At 44.2% G+C, this 17,575-nt stretch overlaps 1 protein-coding gene across 1 annotated transcript in view; it reads right to left on the reverse strand.

Annotated features, from left to right (window-relative positions):
- Positions 1-479: 479 nt before the first annotated feature.
- Positions 480-17,575, reverse strand: part of LOC139401096 (zinc finger protein GLI2-like) — a 97,561-nt gene continuing 80,465 nt past the window's right edge. The window contains exons 7-14 of the mRNA XM_071145588.1: positions 16,934-17,135; positions 15,408-15,518; positions 14,676-14,807; positions 11,850-11,999; positions 10,687-10,851; positions 10,136-10,414; positions 6,601-6,949; positions 480-5,004 (exon numbers count right to left, since the gene is read on the reverse strand). Coding sequence (XP_071001689.1) covers positions 2,651-5,004; positions 6,601-6,949; positions 10,136-10,414; positions 10,687-10,851; positions 11,850-11,999; positions 14,676-14,807; positions 15,408-15,518; positions 16,934-17,135 — 3,742 coding nt within the window. The 3' untranslated portion in view covers positions 480-2,650. The remainder of the gene's footprint in view (positions 5,005-6,600; positions 6,950-10,135; positions 10,415-10,686; positions 10,852-11,849; positions 12,000-14,675; positions 14,808-15,407; positions 15,519-16,933; positions 17,136-17,575) is intronic.

The raw sequence follows: 17,575 nt of genomic DNA on the forward strand, positions 1-17,575 counted from the left end.
GGATCAAAGAGAAAAAGTAGTAACTTATGTTGTTATATATATTTTTTTAACCACCACTCACCTTCATCTATGATACAATTACCCTAAGTGAACAATAGGCATCGTTTACCGCTACGTATCAAATGCTGTAGCTAGATTATATTTTTCAAACAGCAAATGCATATTTTTTTTACATCAGCTAACACAAATATTAGCTATAAACAGTAAAAAGTTTGCGTGTATAAATGACCAGGAGAAAATGATGTATGATATGAAACGTATGGGCAGTGTTAAGGGGGTAGAATCATAAAGATCCTATGCAATTCTATGGGTATTCTATGGGTATTTTTGATCAAGATGAATTATTTGACATGAGGATGGTTTTCATGGTGTCTACAATTCATTAGGGTGTGTGCTGAAGAGTTTGAATAACGATTCTTTGCTTTCATGTGTCCCAGAGGAACGAGACCATGTGATTTCAAAGGAGACATAACACAGCATTTTGGTTAAAACAGAAAAAACTGAGATACTGTATTTGAAATGTACAAAAGCTATATACAACACACACACACACACACACACACACACACACACACAGTAAAATGGATGGGCAGCATACCTGTACATACGGTAAGGCTACTTTAATTCCAGCAAGCAAACTAAAATAAAAACTGAGGAGGTTGCGGTGTATCATTGTTCTTGATATGATTTGTAATCAAAGTAATTCATCCCTTATTTGATTCTCCATACAGTCCATGTCTAGCCCAGGGGGTAGGGAGGGGTAATGAATCCACAAATTAGTGTGTAATCATGTCCACCGAGTACACATGGAGTACTAGCATATTCCTTCAGAGATCTGATACATCCTAGACAGGCACAGGGTATGTGTGCACAGCCTGGTCTAATAGACTAGATGTAACATTGTAAACGTAAATCAGGAACACTCAAATTAGGATATGTTAAGTTTGGATTGGTTACATAAGAGAGACAGTTACTTAAGGCAAAAATTAAAGTAGGGCGGTTGGTCAGGGTGGATGGGTAGGCGTATAACACAAACGCTTAGAAACCCAAAGGTTGAGTGTTCGAATCTCACAACTTTAGCATTTTGGCAACTTTGCAACTACCTACTAATTTTAGCTACTTAGCATGTTAGCTAACCCTTTCCCTAATCCTAATCCTTTAATCCAACTGCTAACCTTAACACCTAGTCTAGCAAACATTGGCCACCCAGCTAACATTAGCATTAGCCACCTTACCACCTAGCTAATCACAACAAATTGGAATTCGTAACATATCATACGTTTTGCAAATTTGTAACATATTGAACAAATTGCTATTTGTTAAATATTGTAAGAAATGCATTTCGTAACATATCATACGGATTGTAATTCATAACATCCGAAATGGATGATGGGCATCCACAAATTAATACATAACATATCATACTAATAGGAGTGCCCCGTATTTAGATTTACTATGCTACGTCTACCCCTGAGTCCAGGTTAGCGTGTGTCTCCACAGACTGATTTACACTGAGGCAGATCTCTGTCCTTTTTTATCATACAGTCAGTCTCACAAAGAGGAGAGTCCTTGGAGGGTTACTGTACAGCTTCTGGAGGGCACTTGGAAGATATTTTATACAGTATGACAAGTGGCCATCTCCTCCACACTAGGGGCTGGTTTCATATACACAGATTAAGCATAGTCCTGGACTAAACATCACTTTCAAATGAGAATCTCCACTCAGCATGGTTTTTAGTCCTTCATTAGGCTTAATCTGGGTCCACGAAAACCGTCTCTAGCTTTGCATGGGATCCTGTTCCACTGCAAGCTCCTCTATACATGGATGGATGTTAACAATGTAGCATCACAATGTTCTATAGTTGCATCATATTGTACTTGAAATAATCAAGTCTCTTTAACATAATTTAAAGCACGTACCATACAGTATATCTATAAACATGATCAAAGGTCGTAATAAGAAAATTATTCTAATATTTCCTCATGCCTTTTTACCTGGCAACATCGTTACATGTATGTATGTTTCATGAATTCACATATTATTCAAACATAATCTATTTAGCAAGGCACTTCGTGAACTGCTATCAGTGCACTGCTTTTTAAAGAGTAACAAACATCAACAAATACGGAGCAATGGACACATATTTGCTGATGTAGTTTTATACCCTTGTCTATTCTTATTCGTAGATACAAAGTATGGCTTTTCAAAACAGTGATAATGCTCCTTATGTCTTTAAAATGTTCCTTATGTCTTTACTATACTTACTTTCTCAACACAAACACTACTTAAAATGTACTTGAGCAAATATGACATATTACTGGATAAGCAAAGTCTCTATACAGGCCAGCGGAGATTGACATGCTCCTGAAGAGTAACTATTTCCATAGGGTATTGTTACATATAATCAGTGCTTTTATAGTACATTTTCCTTGAAATGGTCTGAATACACAATGGGGCATCCCAATAATCTTTCTTTCCTTCCAAAGTGTGCACTCTTTCCCTCCTCCCCACAAAATTAAAGCATTGGATTAGTGGGGCATGGGCTAGGCTAGAGGGAGATGCGATATATTTTCTTTCAAATACAAGAAGGGAAGTGAACAAGTGCACAGTTCGGGAGAAAGGAGAGATTATTGTGACACAGCCAAGGCCTTAGCTCATCATGTTGAGGAACTTGCTCTCCTCAGCCAGGGTGGTCAACATGGAGCTCATGTCTCCGATGGCCATATTACCGATCCCTGCTGGCACAGAGGCCAGGGTCACAGAGTTACGGGGGGTGGTAAGCCTCGAGGAATTCTGGGACAGGCTGGTGAGGAGTCCGGGGCTGAGGGTCCCTGACATCAGGCTGGAGTGGTCTCCATCATCCAACATGGCGTCAAAGTCGATCTGGGCATGCTCCACGCCAGAGATCGATCCAGAGGAGCCGGATGAGTCAACGGTGCTGGTGACCTGGTTGACCCCTGGAGATGCCATGGTAACAGTGGTGCCTCCCGGAGTCTGGCCCATAACGGGGGACATGGGGGAGTTGAAGCTCACATTGTGGTTGTTATTGGGTTCAAACATCTGGATCTGGCCAGCATAAAACATTGAAGCATTGGAGTTTGAGTCTCTGTTATGTCCGCCGGTATGTGCTGCGGTGCTACCCGGCCTCTTTGGACTGGCCTCAGAGGTGTTGTGATGCAAGTCAGACTGAGGGAAACGGTTCTGCTGCATCATACCTCTGGACCCTGAGTGTTGTCTACTGCTCATAGACTTGGGCTCCATGGGAGGCCTGGGCTGCATCCCAGCTCTGTTCCCAGTATTGACGTCTTGCTGCTGAGAAGAAATACTGTAGTTCTGCTGGTCAACCTGAATCATGTGGGGGGCATAGCTTTCAACCGGAGTCCTTGACCTGTAGATCTGCGTATCAGGATTGTTGTGTGTAGCCATCACCCTGCCGTTGGGCAGTGCCATGCCATTAAAGTTGGGTCGAAAGCTGCCATTCCCAGATCCAGAGTTAGGGACAGGGATGATCTCTTGGCCATATCCCTGCTGGGGACTCATCTGCTCAGGATAGTTCATGCTGCATGGCTGCCTTTGTTGCTGTTGGACAGAGTTGATCCACTGGGAGTTGCTTCTCTGGGTGTAGCCTTGTAGCGCCATATTCTGGTTCATGGGCATCACCTGCTGGTTACTGTTACTACCCATTCTACCCTGGAAATGCCCAAAGTTCTGTCTCTGCTGGACCATGGCCAGGTTGTTGTTTCTGAGGAGGTTCTGCTTGGTGAGTCTGGAGGTGGCTGTAGCATCCACAGTCCCTGAGCTGACCTCGTTCCACTGGACTGGCATGTTGTTCTTGTTGTTCATACTGTGAGAGGCTGGGTACTGCTGCTGCTGGGAGCCAGACCCAGGGCTCATCTGGTAGGGGGGTAGGGGAACCTGGCTTGACCCAGACAGGGGCATGTTGGCATCCACCATGGCCATCCTCCTCTGCCCATAGAACTGCTGTTGGGAGGAGGTCATATTCCCCTGGACCTGGAAGCCGCCTTGTGATTGGCTGTTGGCGTAGTTGGCGGGGCCTGCTGATTGGCCAGGGCCAGTGCTCTGAGACCTGAGGTACTGTACGACATCATCAGGCAGCACCATGTCCTCATCTCCTGCATGGTCCAGCCCGTCCATGGCCATGGTCTCCATCACCACGTTCTCTGAGATGCTGGGGGGCCGTGGGGCGAAGGGGTGGTGGTGCAGGCTTCCGTCGGATCGCGTGTAGCTCTGCATGGCCAGGCCCCGGCGGTCGGCAGAGGGAGGAGGCATCATACTGTTGGGGTTCATACTGTTCATGCTGTTGTAGCGTTGGACTCGTGGAAGGGATAGTGGGTCTAGGGTAGGTCTGCGGACGGGGTCGCTGGCTCGCCGGGGAAGGTTCCCAGGGACCTCGTGGGGCATCATGCTATGGCTACCATAGCCGATGTCGCTACAGCGTCTGGGAACGGCTGCGGTAGGTGGGTGGAACAGTTGAGAGTGGGATAAGCTCTCTCTTTCCTGGGAGTGGTCCCCGTACAGGGCCATCCTGGTCCTGAGGCTCATACGCTCCATGTTGGGCAGAGGTGTAGGTGGAGCTCCCCCGATTGCAGCAGCGTACTTGGCCTTGAGATGGTAGTGCTGGGCAGGGGTGAGGCTGAGCAAACTAGAGAGGTTTCCACCTCCACCTCCACACTGGCTGGCCTCGCTGGATCTACGGGACAGGTCTGTGGAGATGGGGTCGTAGGAGTCGGCTGAGCTGATGTTGTTGTGGCGGTTGCTGAACTGCGAGGCTTCGGAGGAGCGGCGGCTGGAGTAGCAGGGGGAGATGCCAGAGGAGCGCCGGCTGATGTAGGCTGAGCTGGCAGTGCTGGTGTTGCTGTCCCGGCGGCCCTGTTCGTTTAGCTGGTTCAGCATGGTCACCTCGCATGATGACAGGTCACCAAGACGCTGACCAGGGTAGGGCCCGGGTGGAGCGATCATATTAGAGTTTTCCAGAAGGGAACCTGAGGAACCAACAAAAGGAACCACATTATAACATATACAGTGCCTTGCAAAATTATTCATCCCCCTTGGTATTTTTCCTATTTTGTTGCATTATAACCTGTCATTTTTTCTTCTTTTCGATTTCATGTAATGGACATACACGCAATAGTCCATTTTGGTGAAGTGAAATTTAAAAAATAACTTGTTTCAAAAAATTCTAAAAAATAAAAACCGGAAAAGTGGTGCGTGCATATGTATTCACCCTCTTTGCTGTGAAGCCCTTCTATAAGAGCTGGTGCAACCAATTACCTTCAGAAGTCACATAATTAGTTAAATAAAGTCGACCTGTGTGCAATCTAAGTGTCACATGATCCGTCACATGATCTCAGTATATATATATACCTGTTCTGAAAGGCCCCAGAGTCTGCAAAACTACTAAGCAAAGGGCACCATCAAGCAAGCGGCACCATGAAGACCAAGGAGCTCTCCAAACAAGTTGTAGAGAATTACAGATCAGGGTTGGGTTATAAAAAAATATCCAAAACTTTGAACATCCCACGGAGCACCATTAAATACAATATTGAAAAATGGAAAGAATATGGCACCACAACAAACCTGCCAAGATTGGGCCGCTCACCAAACCTCGCAGACCAGGCAAGGAGGGCATTAATCAGAGAGGCAACAAAGAGACCAAAGATAACCCTGAAGGAGCTGCAAAGCTTCACAGCGGAGATTGGAGTATCTGTCCATAGGACCACTTTAAGCCGTACACTCCACATAGCTGGGATTTACGGAAGAGTGGCCAGACAAAAGCCATTGCTTAAAGAAAATAAATAAGCAATCACATTTGGTGTTTGCCAAAAGGCATGTGGGAGACTCCCCAAACATTTGGAAGAAGGTGCTCTGGTCAGATGAGACTAAAATGTAGCTTTTTGGCCATAAAGGAAAACGCTACGTCTGGCGCAAACCCAACACCTCTCATTACCCCGAGAACACCATCCCCACAGTGAAGCATGGTGGTGGCAGCATCATGCTGTGGGGATGTTTTTCATTGGCAGGGACTGGGAAACTGGTCAGAATTGAAGGAATGATGGATGGCGCTAAATACAGGGAAATTCTTGAGGGAAACATGATTCAGTCTTCAAGAGATTTGAGACTGGGACGGAGGTTAACCTTCCAGCAGGACAATGACCCCAAGCATACTGCTAAAGCAACACTTGAGTGGTTAAGGGGAAACATTTAAATGTCTTGGAATGGCCTAGTCAAAGCCCAGACCTCAATCCAATTGAGAATCTGTTGTATGACTTAAATATTGCTGTAAACTAGCAGAAAGTTTCCAACTTGAAGGAGCTGGAGCAGATTTGCCTTAAAGAATGGGCAAAATCCCAGTGGCTAGATGTGCCAAGCTTATAGAGAAAAACCCCTTTCTAGGTTTCTAAGGCTTCTTCACATATTCCTCTCAACTCAATCTTTCCTATTATGGATGTGCAATATTTTTTCCACAATTATTTTTTTATTCCTTATTATCGTTTACTAATCGTTCAGAATTATTGCAGGTTCTAAAAAACAGTTGTTATCAAAAACTATATTGTTCCAATATAGAACTTCACACTTACCAACAGCAGGAATGGGAGGCAGCTTGGTGTTTCGGACCTGAGGTGCCTGAGGACCAGAGTTGGCCCAGGGACAAGAGTCCCTCACATTCTTGAGCCTCTCCTTCTTGATGTTCTCCAGCTTGATGGTGACTCCTCCCCCTTTATGAAGCCCAAGACCCACCCCCACTGAGTTGCGGGGGGAGAGGGTAGAGGAGTCCACCATGGGAGGGTCATCCAGTGCACTCAGGTCCCCAAAGCTGCCCCCACTGTGCAGGGCCATCTCTACTCCACTGTCATTGTTATGGGCACTGCCAAGTGGCGACGGCTCACTGCTACATGACGAGTGACCGCCCGGGCTGGATTGATACGTCTGGAGAGGGGGACAGGATAGGTGGTTCAGGTTAGTCACCGAATCAAGCCTATTAAGGGCTTTTCACATTACTCTAGTCGATTTGGTTTGGATTGGCATGGTAGTGTGAAACGGTTATCACTGTCAGACAGGGCATTGTTATTATAAAAAAGATGCTTAAAGATGAAATAAAAGTTTCAAAATTCAGATTAATAAATTAGGTAAACTTTGCAAAACCATAAATTAAATTAATTATGTAGCCTAGCTTTAGTTTCATAATCTTATTTATCATAGAATTGTTAGATTTTTTTCTAAAGGAAACATGTCTAGTGGAGGGACGGGGGATACTGTGATTCTCATCATAGTCAAGTGTTGACAGTGGTTATTTCTGACACAGACTGAACTAGAAAGAATCTTGATCACAGCTTGATTGCTGGAACTATTTGTTCGGCGCACATGCTGAACAGTCCCGTTGTTTGAATATTAATTTGATAATTACTTTTATCATGGCCTGATAGACATTACTGTCAGATCTCTAGGCCACAGAAGAATAGAACTGAATATAATGTGTGTGTGTGTTCAAAGGGGTCCTTATAGTATACAAACACTGGATTGCTGATACTATGTATTGGCCAATGAGAGGGTTTGAAGCCACCTGTTTAGGCACTCCCCAGGAGAGCAGTCCTCCATAGGAATGAATGGAATTCCACAGTATTCAATTAACTGTTTTAAGGACAAAATTACATGTATTTAAGTATTGTTCTGTTGCAGTGGGGGAAGTAACATTAGTACTTTCAAAAAAAGTATACTTTAAGGATATTATTATATATATTTTTAAATGTTTTATTTGTATGTTTAGCTCACATAACATAATTTAAAAGTAAGCATTAAGGTGTGTGCAATAGAATAAACATGGATTTTTTAAATTGCATTTATAAACGCATTTCTATAGCTTCTAAAATATTTCTTACAACGTTGAGGGAGTGCCAAGATGGAGGCACGCTGGCTTCAAAACTATTCGGACCCCTTGACATTTTCCACATTTTGTTACGTTACAGCCTTATTCTAAAATTGATTAAATCGTTTTTCCCCTCAACAATCTTAACACAATACCCCATAATGACAAAGCAGAAACAGTTTTTTAGAAATGTTTGCTAATTTATAATTGAAAAAAAAGAAGAAATATCACATTTACATAAGTATTCAGACCCTTTACTCAATACTTTGTTGAAGCACCTTTGGCAGCGATGACAGCCTCGAGTCTTCTTGGATATGACGCTATACGCTTGGCAAACCTGTATTTGTATTTGCAGATACTCTCAAGTTGTGTCAGGTTGGGATGCGGAGCGTTGCTGCACAGCTATTTTCAGGTATCGCCAGAGATTTTCAATAGGGTTCAAGTCTGGGCTCTGGCTGGGCCACCCAAGGACATTCAGAGACTTGTCCCGAAGCCCCTCTTGCGTTGTCTTGGCTGTGTGCTTAGGGTTGTTGTCCTGTTGCAGGTTTTCATTAAGGATCTCTCAGTACTTTTTTCCTTTCATCTTTGCCTCAATTCTGACTAGTCTCCCAGTCCCTGCCGCTGAAAACATCCCCACAGCATGATACTGCCACCACCATGCTTCACCGTAGGGATGGTGCCAGGTTTCTTCCAGACATGACGCTTGGCATTCAGGACAAAGAGTTCAATCTTGGTTTTATCCGACCAGATAATATTGTTTCTCATAGTCTGAGAGTCTTTAGGTGCCTTTTGGCAAACTCCAAGTGGGCTGTCGTGTGCCTTTTACTGAGGAGTGTCTTCCATCTGACCACTCTACCATAAAGCCCTGACTGGTGGTGTGCTGCACAGATGGTTGTCCTTCTGGAAGGTTCTCTCATCTCAACAGAGGAACTCTGGAGCTATGTCAGAGTGACCATCGGGTTCTTGGTCACCTCCCTGACCAAAGCCCTTATCCCCCAATTGCTCAGTTTGGTCGGGTGGCCAGCTCTAGGAAAAGTCTTGGTGGTTCCAAATGTCTTCCATTTAAGAATTATTGAGGCCACTGTGTTCTTCGGGACCTGCAATGCTGCAGACATTTTTTGGTACCCTTCCCCAGATCTGTGCCTTGACACAATCCTGTCTTGGAGCTCTACGGACAATTCCTTCGGCTTGGTTTTCGCTCTGACAAGAAGACAGCAGCGATTACTGCCTCGAGTCTTCTTGGGTATGAGGCAAACCTGTATTTGTGGAGTTTCTCCCGTTGTTCTCTGCAGATCCACTCAAGCTCTGTCATGTTGCTCTGATATGCACTGTCCACTGTGGGAACTTATATAGACAGGTGTGTGCCTTTCCAAATCATCTCCAATCAATTTAATTTACCACAGGGGACTCCAATCAAGTTGTAGAAACATCTCAACGATGATCAATGGAAACAGGATGCACCTGAACTCAATTTCGAGTCTCATAGCAAAGTATCTGAATAGTACCTAAGGTATATCAGGTTTTTATTTCTAAAAAATGTGCAAACATTTCTAAATACCTGTTTTCACTTTTGCATTATGGGGTATTGTGTGTAGATTGCTGAGGATTTAATATATATATATATATTTTTAACCCATTTTAGAATAAGGTTGTAATGTAACAAATTGTGGAAAAAGTCAAGGGGTCTGTATACTTTTCAAAGGCACTGTATAACTCATTGGGTAGATTTCACAGTACATCACAACATCTAACTGTAGCTAGTATACACTTTAAAACCAGAAGCTCTTGGAAAGTCCTCTGTTTTTAATACATGGAGGAACAGAGTAGTGAATTTCAAATATATTGACTGTTGACTCAGGTTTGACATGCAGTGTTAAAAAGCATTGAAAGGAATAGAAACATTGTTGGTGCTCACCTCAGTGAAGCCTGTCCAATAGGGAAAGTGTTAAGGAAAGAGAAGCACATTCAAGCAGTGACCAGAGAGGTGAGTTAGGTTAAGAAGAGGATAGACCATCAGCAGTTGTATCACAGATCAGTTCATGTGAAAGGTGATATGATAAATGGTGAAAGGCTTGCATTTGCATCACAAGACTCAAATAACATATAACATGTACGAATGATAATGTTAAGATTAGCATTTATAGTATTAAGTTGTTAGTAGTAGATGATAGGATTTTGACAATAGTCAAAGTCAATGCTTTGTTAAAGGCAGCTGTTATGACACAATAAAATGTCACATCCAGTCTTACTATTGAGTTCTCAGTCTTGATTGACTTGACCTGCAGGCAGTCCTCTGCTCCTCTAATGGTGCTGTTGGCCTCCATTTTTCCATCCATCCCTCTACGACTCTGTTTGGCGTTTGCCTCGTTCTCTCCATTCCCCTTAGGAGGACCCCTGGGGGGCACATCGCCACGTTGTTTCTTCGTGACGTGGGCCTCAGGTCCGTGGACCGTCTTCACATGCTTCCTGAGAGAGCTGGGGTCTGTGTAGCGCTTAGTGCACCCAGGGATCTTACAGATGTAGGGTTTCTGGGAAGAATAATTTTACACTATCTTATTATCTGATGTTAAAGTTGATTACCGTTTTCATCCATTGTCTTCTGAAAATACATTATGTAAAACACAAATAAAACAGAATGTTGACTGCATATTGGACATAAAAATCCTTGAAAAATGTAAACACAATGAACTTAAATGTGCATTAGGTTATTTAAATAATGGCAGTGGGTACATACATAGATGTAGCTCACAGTATGTCTCTCATTTGATTGTCTATGGTTGGGTGTCTATAGAAGCCTTACCTCATTGGAGTGAGTTCTGTTCTGGTGCTTGGCTCTGTCTGAGGCGTTGGAGAAGGCTTTGTTGCAGCCCTCGTGTTCACAGACGTAAGGCTTCTCCCCTGTGTGAGACCTCAGATGGGTCTTCAGGTTCTCCAGGCGAGAGTAGGCCTTACAGCATCCTTCAAACTAGAGAGCGAGAGAGAGGAGGGATGGATGGAAACATTGATTGATGGAAAGGGGGAGGGAGAGAGAAGAGAGAGACAGACAAAGGTCAGCGTTAGCAATAGCCTCAGAGACTCTGGCATCACACAAAAGTATTTGCTCTTTGAGAAAATTACTATTAAAAGAGACTGACATATACCACAAAAATGATTTGCTCTTTGAGAAAAATGACTATTAGAACTATTTAAGCAAAGCGCCTGACATCATGGAACACTTTGTTGAAACAAAGCAGCTGAGCAGTTCTGTGTTTAGCTTTGGTATGCTATGCATTGTTATGTGGTAGGATTAGGTATTCCTTCAGAGTGTGCTATGCTGTGCACTGTGGGTAATTGACAGAGTGTGAGAGATGGGATCAAACTAGATTAGCTCAAATGTGGACATAAAAGACCTGAGATCCTCCCTTTCAAAAACACAAGACTTGGTAGAGAGGGAGATAGCTAGGGTGAATGAGATGCATGTGGGATTTAGCAACTAAACTATACAGTAGAGTAGATCTTAATAAGGACCCATGGACCCCTAGTCCTCTTTACACTTGAATAACTAACATCCCCCTCTCATGTCAATCAGCCTTGTGAAGTCTTCTCTTCTCAGAAGTTCTCTTTTAATGGACTCACAAGCCCTCATTATTGAGCTTTGAAGCTGAGGAAACTACACACAAAAAATGTTATCATGAGTGAATCAGTGCAACAGATTAATTCCTTAGTAAAGGCCCAGAAGACTATTCTATGTGGAGTGGATGGATTTCTACTGGTGAGAAGCTGAAGTACCATTTTAAGGCTATGGTCTATAGTTATTATAGTGCACAAAGCAGAATCATAACCAGAGGTAGGACTTATAAATGTGTGTGATACAAGCAGAGATAGTTAAGTGACTGGCTTATCCGTGACCTATTATAGAAGGCTCTGGGCTTATTGGGAGAATGTGTACATGCCCGGGTGCATGTTGGGAATTGGAGTTATTACTGTGCATTTGTGTGGCTTCTCTCCAGTGTGTCTCCTCATATGGACCACCAGCATGTACTGAGCCTTGAAGGGCTTCTGTTCCCGCGAGCACTCATCCCAGCGACACACAAATTCCTTCTTCTCCCCATGGATGTGGTCATTGTTGATATGCTGCAGAGAGAACAGGGGAACATGGGGTTACATGGGAATAAAACACATGGAAGTAAAACAAAGCAGGCATATCCATGTATCTCAACCTGTCTGGGAGATAGACATGAACCTCATCTGTTTCAGGATCTGATATTCTCAATCAACAAGTTGTCAGATGTGTTTATGTCTTTAAAAATGGGAGACACAATTCAATTCTCATTCAAAATCCTATTTTATCTAACCCCTAACCCGTACTCTTACCCTAACCCAAAAACCTAACCTGAACCCTAAAACTAACCCTAGCTCCTAACCCTAACTCTAACGTAATTCTAACCGTAACACTAACACTAACCTTAACCCTAAACCCCCTAGAAATAGCATTTGACCTTGTGGGGACCAACAAAATGTCCCCAGTTGGTCAAATTGTTGATTGTTTACTATTCATAAATAGTTAAACACACACACAATCCTTACTTGTCTTCCTGACAACTGAGATTTACACACATCTCCTTCTCTCTCTCGCTTTGATCAGGAAACCAATAGTGTGTAACATACCGTGTGTACACTACTCTGAGATGTCCATGCTTGAATGCTTGATTTTATTTTCTACCTGGAGATAAATAAATGATGGATGGATGGATGGCTGGATGGCTGGATGGCTGGCTGGCTGGCTGGCTGGCTGGCTGGCTGGCTGGCTGGCTGGCTGGCTGGCTGGCTGGCTGGCTGTACTGTCTGTCAGTACTGTACTGTCTGTCAGTACTGTACAAACTGAACTAGAGTTGGTATTTTAAAATGTTAGTCGTCACTGACATGGTTGAAAGATGGTCAAAGGACCTTGTAGACATGCATCCATTTTTGCCTGAGCGTTTCAAAAACATGACAGTGATTGGACAGAAATGTCTAGAGTTACATTCCATTAAATTACAGAAAACAAACGTAGAATCAAACACAGAGTTTCTGTTTCAGAGGAACTGCCTGTCTTTCATTTAAGTGTGTGTGGTCAGGAGGGCAGGAAGACTCATTCTGCTGTATTGTCTAGGCATGCAAGGCCACTTGGTAAGATTACCCTGCTTAGTGCCTATCCCTCCATTTTCACTGAGCCACACGCACACACACACACAAACAACCACATGGAAAATATTCACACAGCCAGACAAACCACTTTGTCTCCTGGGGAACTTCACCCTCACTATACCCTACTAATGTGGCCACTTTGTCACAAGCCGGGCCCTGGTCAAAAATAGTGCACTATATAGTGAATAGGGTACAATTTGGGATGTAGCCATCCACCCACTGACTGGGTTAGTGGTTGACAGTCCTGATCCTGCCCAGTTCTTTTTCAGAGGAAAAGTGGATGAACAAATGAAGTGTTTGGCCTGCAGCAGGCTTCCATTTTCAGCCATGTACTCTTCATACCATACTGAAACCATAATTTGGGGCTATTGGGGAAGGATTACTTTGGGTAAATAGAACTTAGAAGTTCTACGCCATAATTTTGTGTATTTTTTGTCAAGGTGAGTGATTTCACTTGTATGACTGGTGAGAACATTGTGTAAAACCTTGGAACTACAGTACAGGGGGTGTGTACTGTAGATGGAGGGATAAAGTACTATCAAATACTTGGCAGCAGACTCTCAGTTATTACATCTACAGATGTCTACATCTACGTTGGTATGTAATTAGAAGTCACTGTAACAAGAGACTCATTCACACATGGACATTTACTGTTCATTTTTATATTTTCCTTCCTTGCTGCCTTTCCCTTATTCCATTATTCCAGTGAGTTGTGGTATGTGTTCTACTTCACCATGTCCATCCACACCCCACACCACCAGGCCCTAGCTTTGTTCCCTAATCCCTTCAATCCCTGACAGAGATGCAGTGTAGGGGGAATGGATCCTGGAACTCACTGGGATGGTCTGGACATGCCCTCTGTCAGGACGACTGGGGCAGGGTGGCAGGATGAGGGGGAGAAGTGATAGGGTGGGGGAGGAGAGGGGAGCAAAGGGGGGAAAGAGGGGGTAAATGGGGTTCTAAGGTGGCTCTACTCCTGGACTTTCTTTGTCAAGACAGACTGGAGGCTGGAAAGGGGACGAGAAAGGGGCTAAGGTGAATCCACTCCTGACCCGTAACACTGGGAGTTAGAGACTTCAGAACATTCCAGACTCAGCTCAGAGACTCCCAGTCTAGGTACTGAACTGACAATCCCAGTTAATCATAGCCTATTGGAGTAGAGTACAGAGCACTGCATCAGGGGTTCCTTAGAGAGGAAAGGACAGAGTTCCAGAGCTCTGAGTATGACGATGGATTTACTACCATGCCTCTAGGGTTCAGAGGTCAGAGGTGGCTGAGAGCCAGGGGTTGGGGGTCACATCTGCAGGGGCGTTAGAGTACCTCCGTCTCCTCAGTCGGAATCAACAGGCCTCATTAACCCTGCGCGTGTCCGCCACAGGAAAGGATCAGTTGCTACTGCCTTGACTGGTTAAATCTTAAACCTGACTGGAATGACGCTTTAATGAGGAGCAGAGGAGGCCATTTTGAACATTAAAAAAGTATCTGTGTGCCTCTCTCTTGCCTTACGTTTTTGTCCACTGAAAGTCACAAGCATATCCCCTGACTGTAGAGGCACCAGCAGGCCCCTACTCACAGATGTCCTAACTCTGTGTGGTTACTAAAAATCACTTAATAATTACTCACATGAACGAGCTGGTCCTGGGTGTCGTACTCCTTGCTGCAGCCGATCCAGTGACAGTTGGTCTCGTAGACAGCCTCTGGCTCCTGCTTACACTCATCTTTGTCCAGCTCCTCACTCAGGTCCAGGACATGCTCCTGTGGATGAGAGGACTCAGTCAGAGAGGGGTTCATGACTGTCTTATGTGCATGCAAGCACACAGTTTGTGTGTGTGTTGACAATAGCTTGTACTGTATATAACCAACTATACTGTCACGACTTCCGCCTGAAGTCGGTCCCTCTCCTTGTTCGGGCAGTGTTCAGCGGTCGACGTCACCGGCCTTCTAGCCATCACTAATCCATTTGTCATTTTCCAGTTTTGTCTTGTCTTCCTTCACACCTGGTTCCAATCCCATCAATTACATGTTGTGTATTTAACCCTCTGTTTCCCCTCATGTCCTTGTCGAAGATTGTTTGATTGTATGTAATTGTGCATGTATCATGTTGGTGTGCGACGGGTTTTGTATCCACTTTTGTTATTTAGTACATTTAGGTTTTTGGAGTTTTATCAGCATTTTTTAAACAACTCCGTTTTTACCAAGTTTTTTCTCCTGCACCTGACTTCCCTGCCACTAACACCATTACATATACTGTACTATTCTGCATTTGCTTATCTGCATCTTAATGATCTAAGTTTCCTTTTGCACAACTCACTGTAAAGATAAGGGAAGCAAAAAATAGGTTATGGGATAACATACCTGAAAGCATGGTGATATGGGCCGGGGTCCTTCTGCTTCTGTCTTGACCTTGTGCCTCTTGGTGATCATGGGGTTGACTGTGCTGCTCACTGCCGGGTCACCACCAGCATTCTGCAGGAGAGAGAAGGAGGTACACGTTAGAGACAGAGACTATACCAGCCTTCTGAAGGACATACTGTAGAGAGAGAAGTAGAGGTTAGATAGAGTGGTCCTTAATGGCTCAGTTGGTAAGAGTGTCAAGTTCAATTCACACAGGGATTATACACTAAATGTATGCACTCACTGGATAAAAGTGTCTGCTAAGTGGCTAAACAGAAGGAGTCAGAGATGCAGTGCTCTGGAGTGTGTAGAGACAGAGGCAGAGTTAAGATAACTCAGAGCAAAGTCAGAGCGACATCACAGTATTGTTCTTGGCGCTGGCTGACTGGCTCTGTTCTATGGTAACGTGATGATGTGAGGGTTGGTTGGTTTCAGAGTCAACTAGAGCCAGCCAAGCACCAGGCTCAGGGCCCATAACTCGTATAGCGACCCGACACAGAGACTAAACAGTTTAGACTGCTTTATGAGAGTCAGCCAGGGGAAATATGAAAAGAGAGAAATTATTATCCACACTGCAACGCTCAGAGCTTTGATCCTCCAACCAACTCTCAACATAACAGACAGACAGGCCTTTTTACGCCTCAGTCACAGGCTCTGTGGAGGAGACGCTCAGTGTGAGTGTGTGTGTGTGTTTAAGCATCATAAAAAAGGATATGAAGTGAGGGTTGGGGGTCAGTGAGGAGGGGTCTCTCTAGTATCCCACCCAGCCACTACAGTACAGTACGGCGCTGACTGTGCTTCAGGGGCCCCATGCTCTCACTAACACTAACTTCAATGGCTGGAAACCAGGGGAAATGTGGTTCTGATTAATGTCAGTGAGGGGTGGGGTGGGGGGTGGGGGTGGGGGGGGGGGATTTAGCTTTGTGTGTGTGTGTGTATCTGTGTGTACATTGGTATACTAAAATTGACATAGTGATGGAATTTATGGGTGTGTGTGTGAGGGGGTGACGGTAGATGAGGGGGAAGTTTACATTCATAGAGACCATGTATACAATAGGTTGATAAAGGAGACAGAGGAAACACTTCTATGAACTGAGACAGTTAAAAACTGCTGCTAATGGGAGGGAGTCATCCTCCAGCTCATAGCTGAGCGAACCCTAGCCAAAAACACTTGACAGTTTATGACACTCTTGGGCTGGATTAATTTAGCATGCCATCATTTTATCTATAATTTACGTAGTATACTTTGGACAATATACAGTCTACATTCCATTCACGTTAGAGATCTTTGGTTTCTGTGTTATAGCTGAATGGAATTCATCCGTATCCCTCTCTGGGTATTCACAACTCCATTCATAGAATTGCATATAAAACACGAATTATAGGATCTCTAGGACTACATCGTCATGCACGTCACAATTAAACCAGTGTTTGTGAGATATCAGACATATAAGTGCAGATATCTGACGTAAGACAATGCTACTCACCTGGTTGGACTCAGAGCTGGAGGTGTTGTGGGTGGTGTTGAGGGTGGAGGCTGCCAAGGCGTGGGCATGCTGGCGGGCAGCGAAGGAGGGCGAGGGCTGGATAAGGGGAGGAGTATGGCCGAACGCACTCAGGCCTCTCTGCTGGTTGAGCAGCTGCTGGTAGGCCATGGGGTTGATGGGGTGGGGGAAGGTGAACGACGGACTGAGAGAGGAAAGGACAGGACACTCCATTTTAAGTACAACCGCAAATAAAATAACTGTAATCACTTAGTTATAGAGTTAAGATAACTTTTAAAACTGTACAGCTATTCTATGATTGATTGGTGTATGTGGAGCCCTGTGTAGATTGAAGTAATACATAAGTTCTAGAGATGTATATGTGTAGAACAGTTGTTGTGTACTGTATGTGTGTGCACTACATGTACACTATATACAAAAGTATGTGGGCACCCCTTCAAATTAGTGGATTTGTCTATTTCAGCCACACCCATTGCTGATAGGTGTATTGAATCAAGCACACAGCCATGCAATATACTGTACATAGACAAAGGCCTTACTGACTTTCAACGTGGCACTGTCATAGGATGCCACCTTCCCAACAACTCAGTTTGTCAAATTTCTGCCCTGCTAGAGTTGCCCCGG

This window comes from Oncorhynchus clarkii, chromosome 3 (assembly GCF_045791955.1).
Source record: "Oncorhynchus clarkii lewisi isolate Uvic-CL-2024 chromosome 3, UVic_Ocla_1.0, whole genome shotgun sequence".
NCBI classification, from domain to species: Eukaryota; Metazoa; Chordata; class Actinopteri; order Salmoniformes; family Salmonidae; genus Oncorhynchus; species Oncorhynchus clarkii.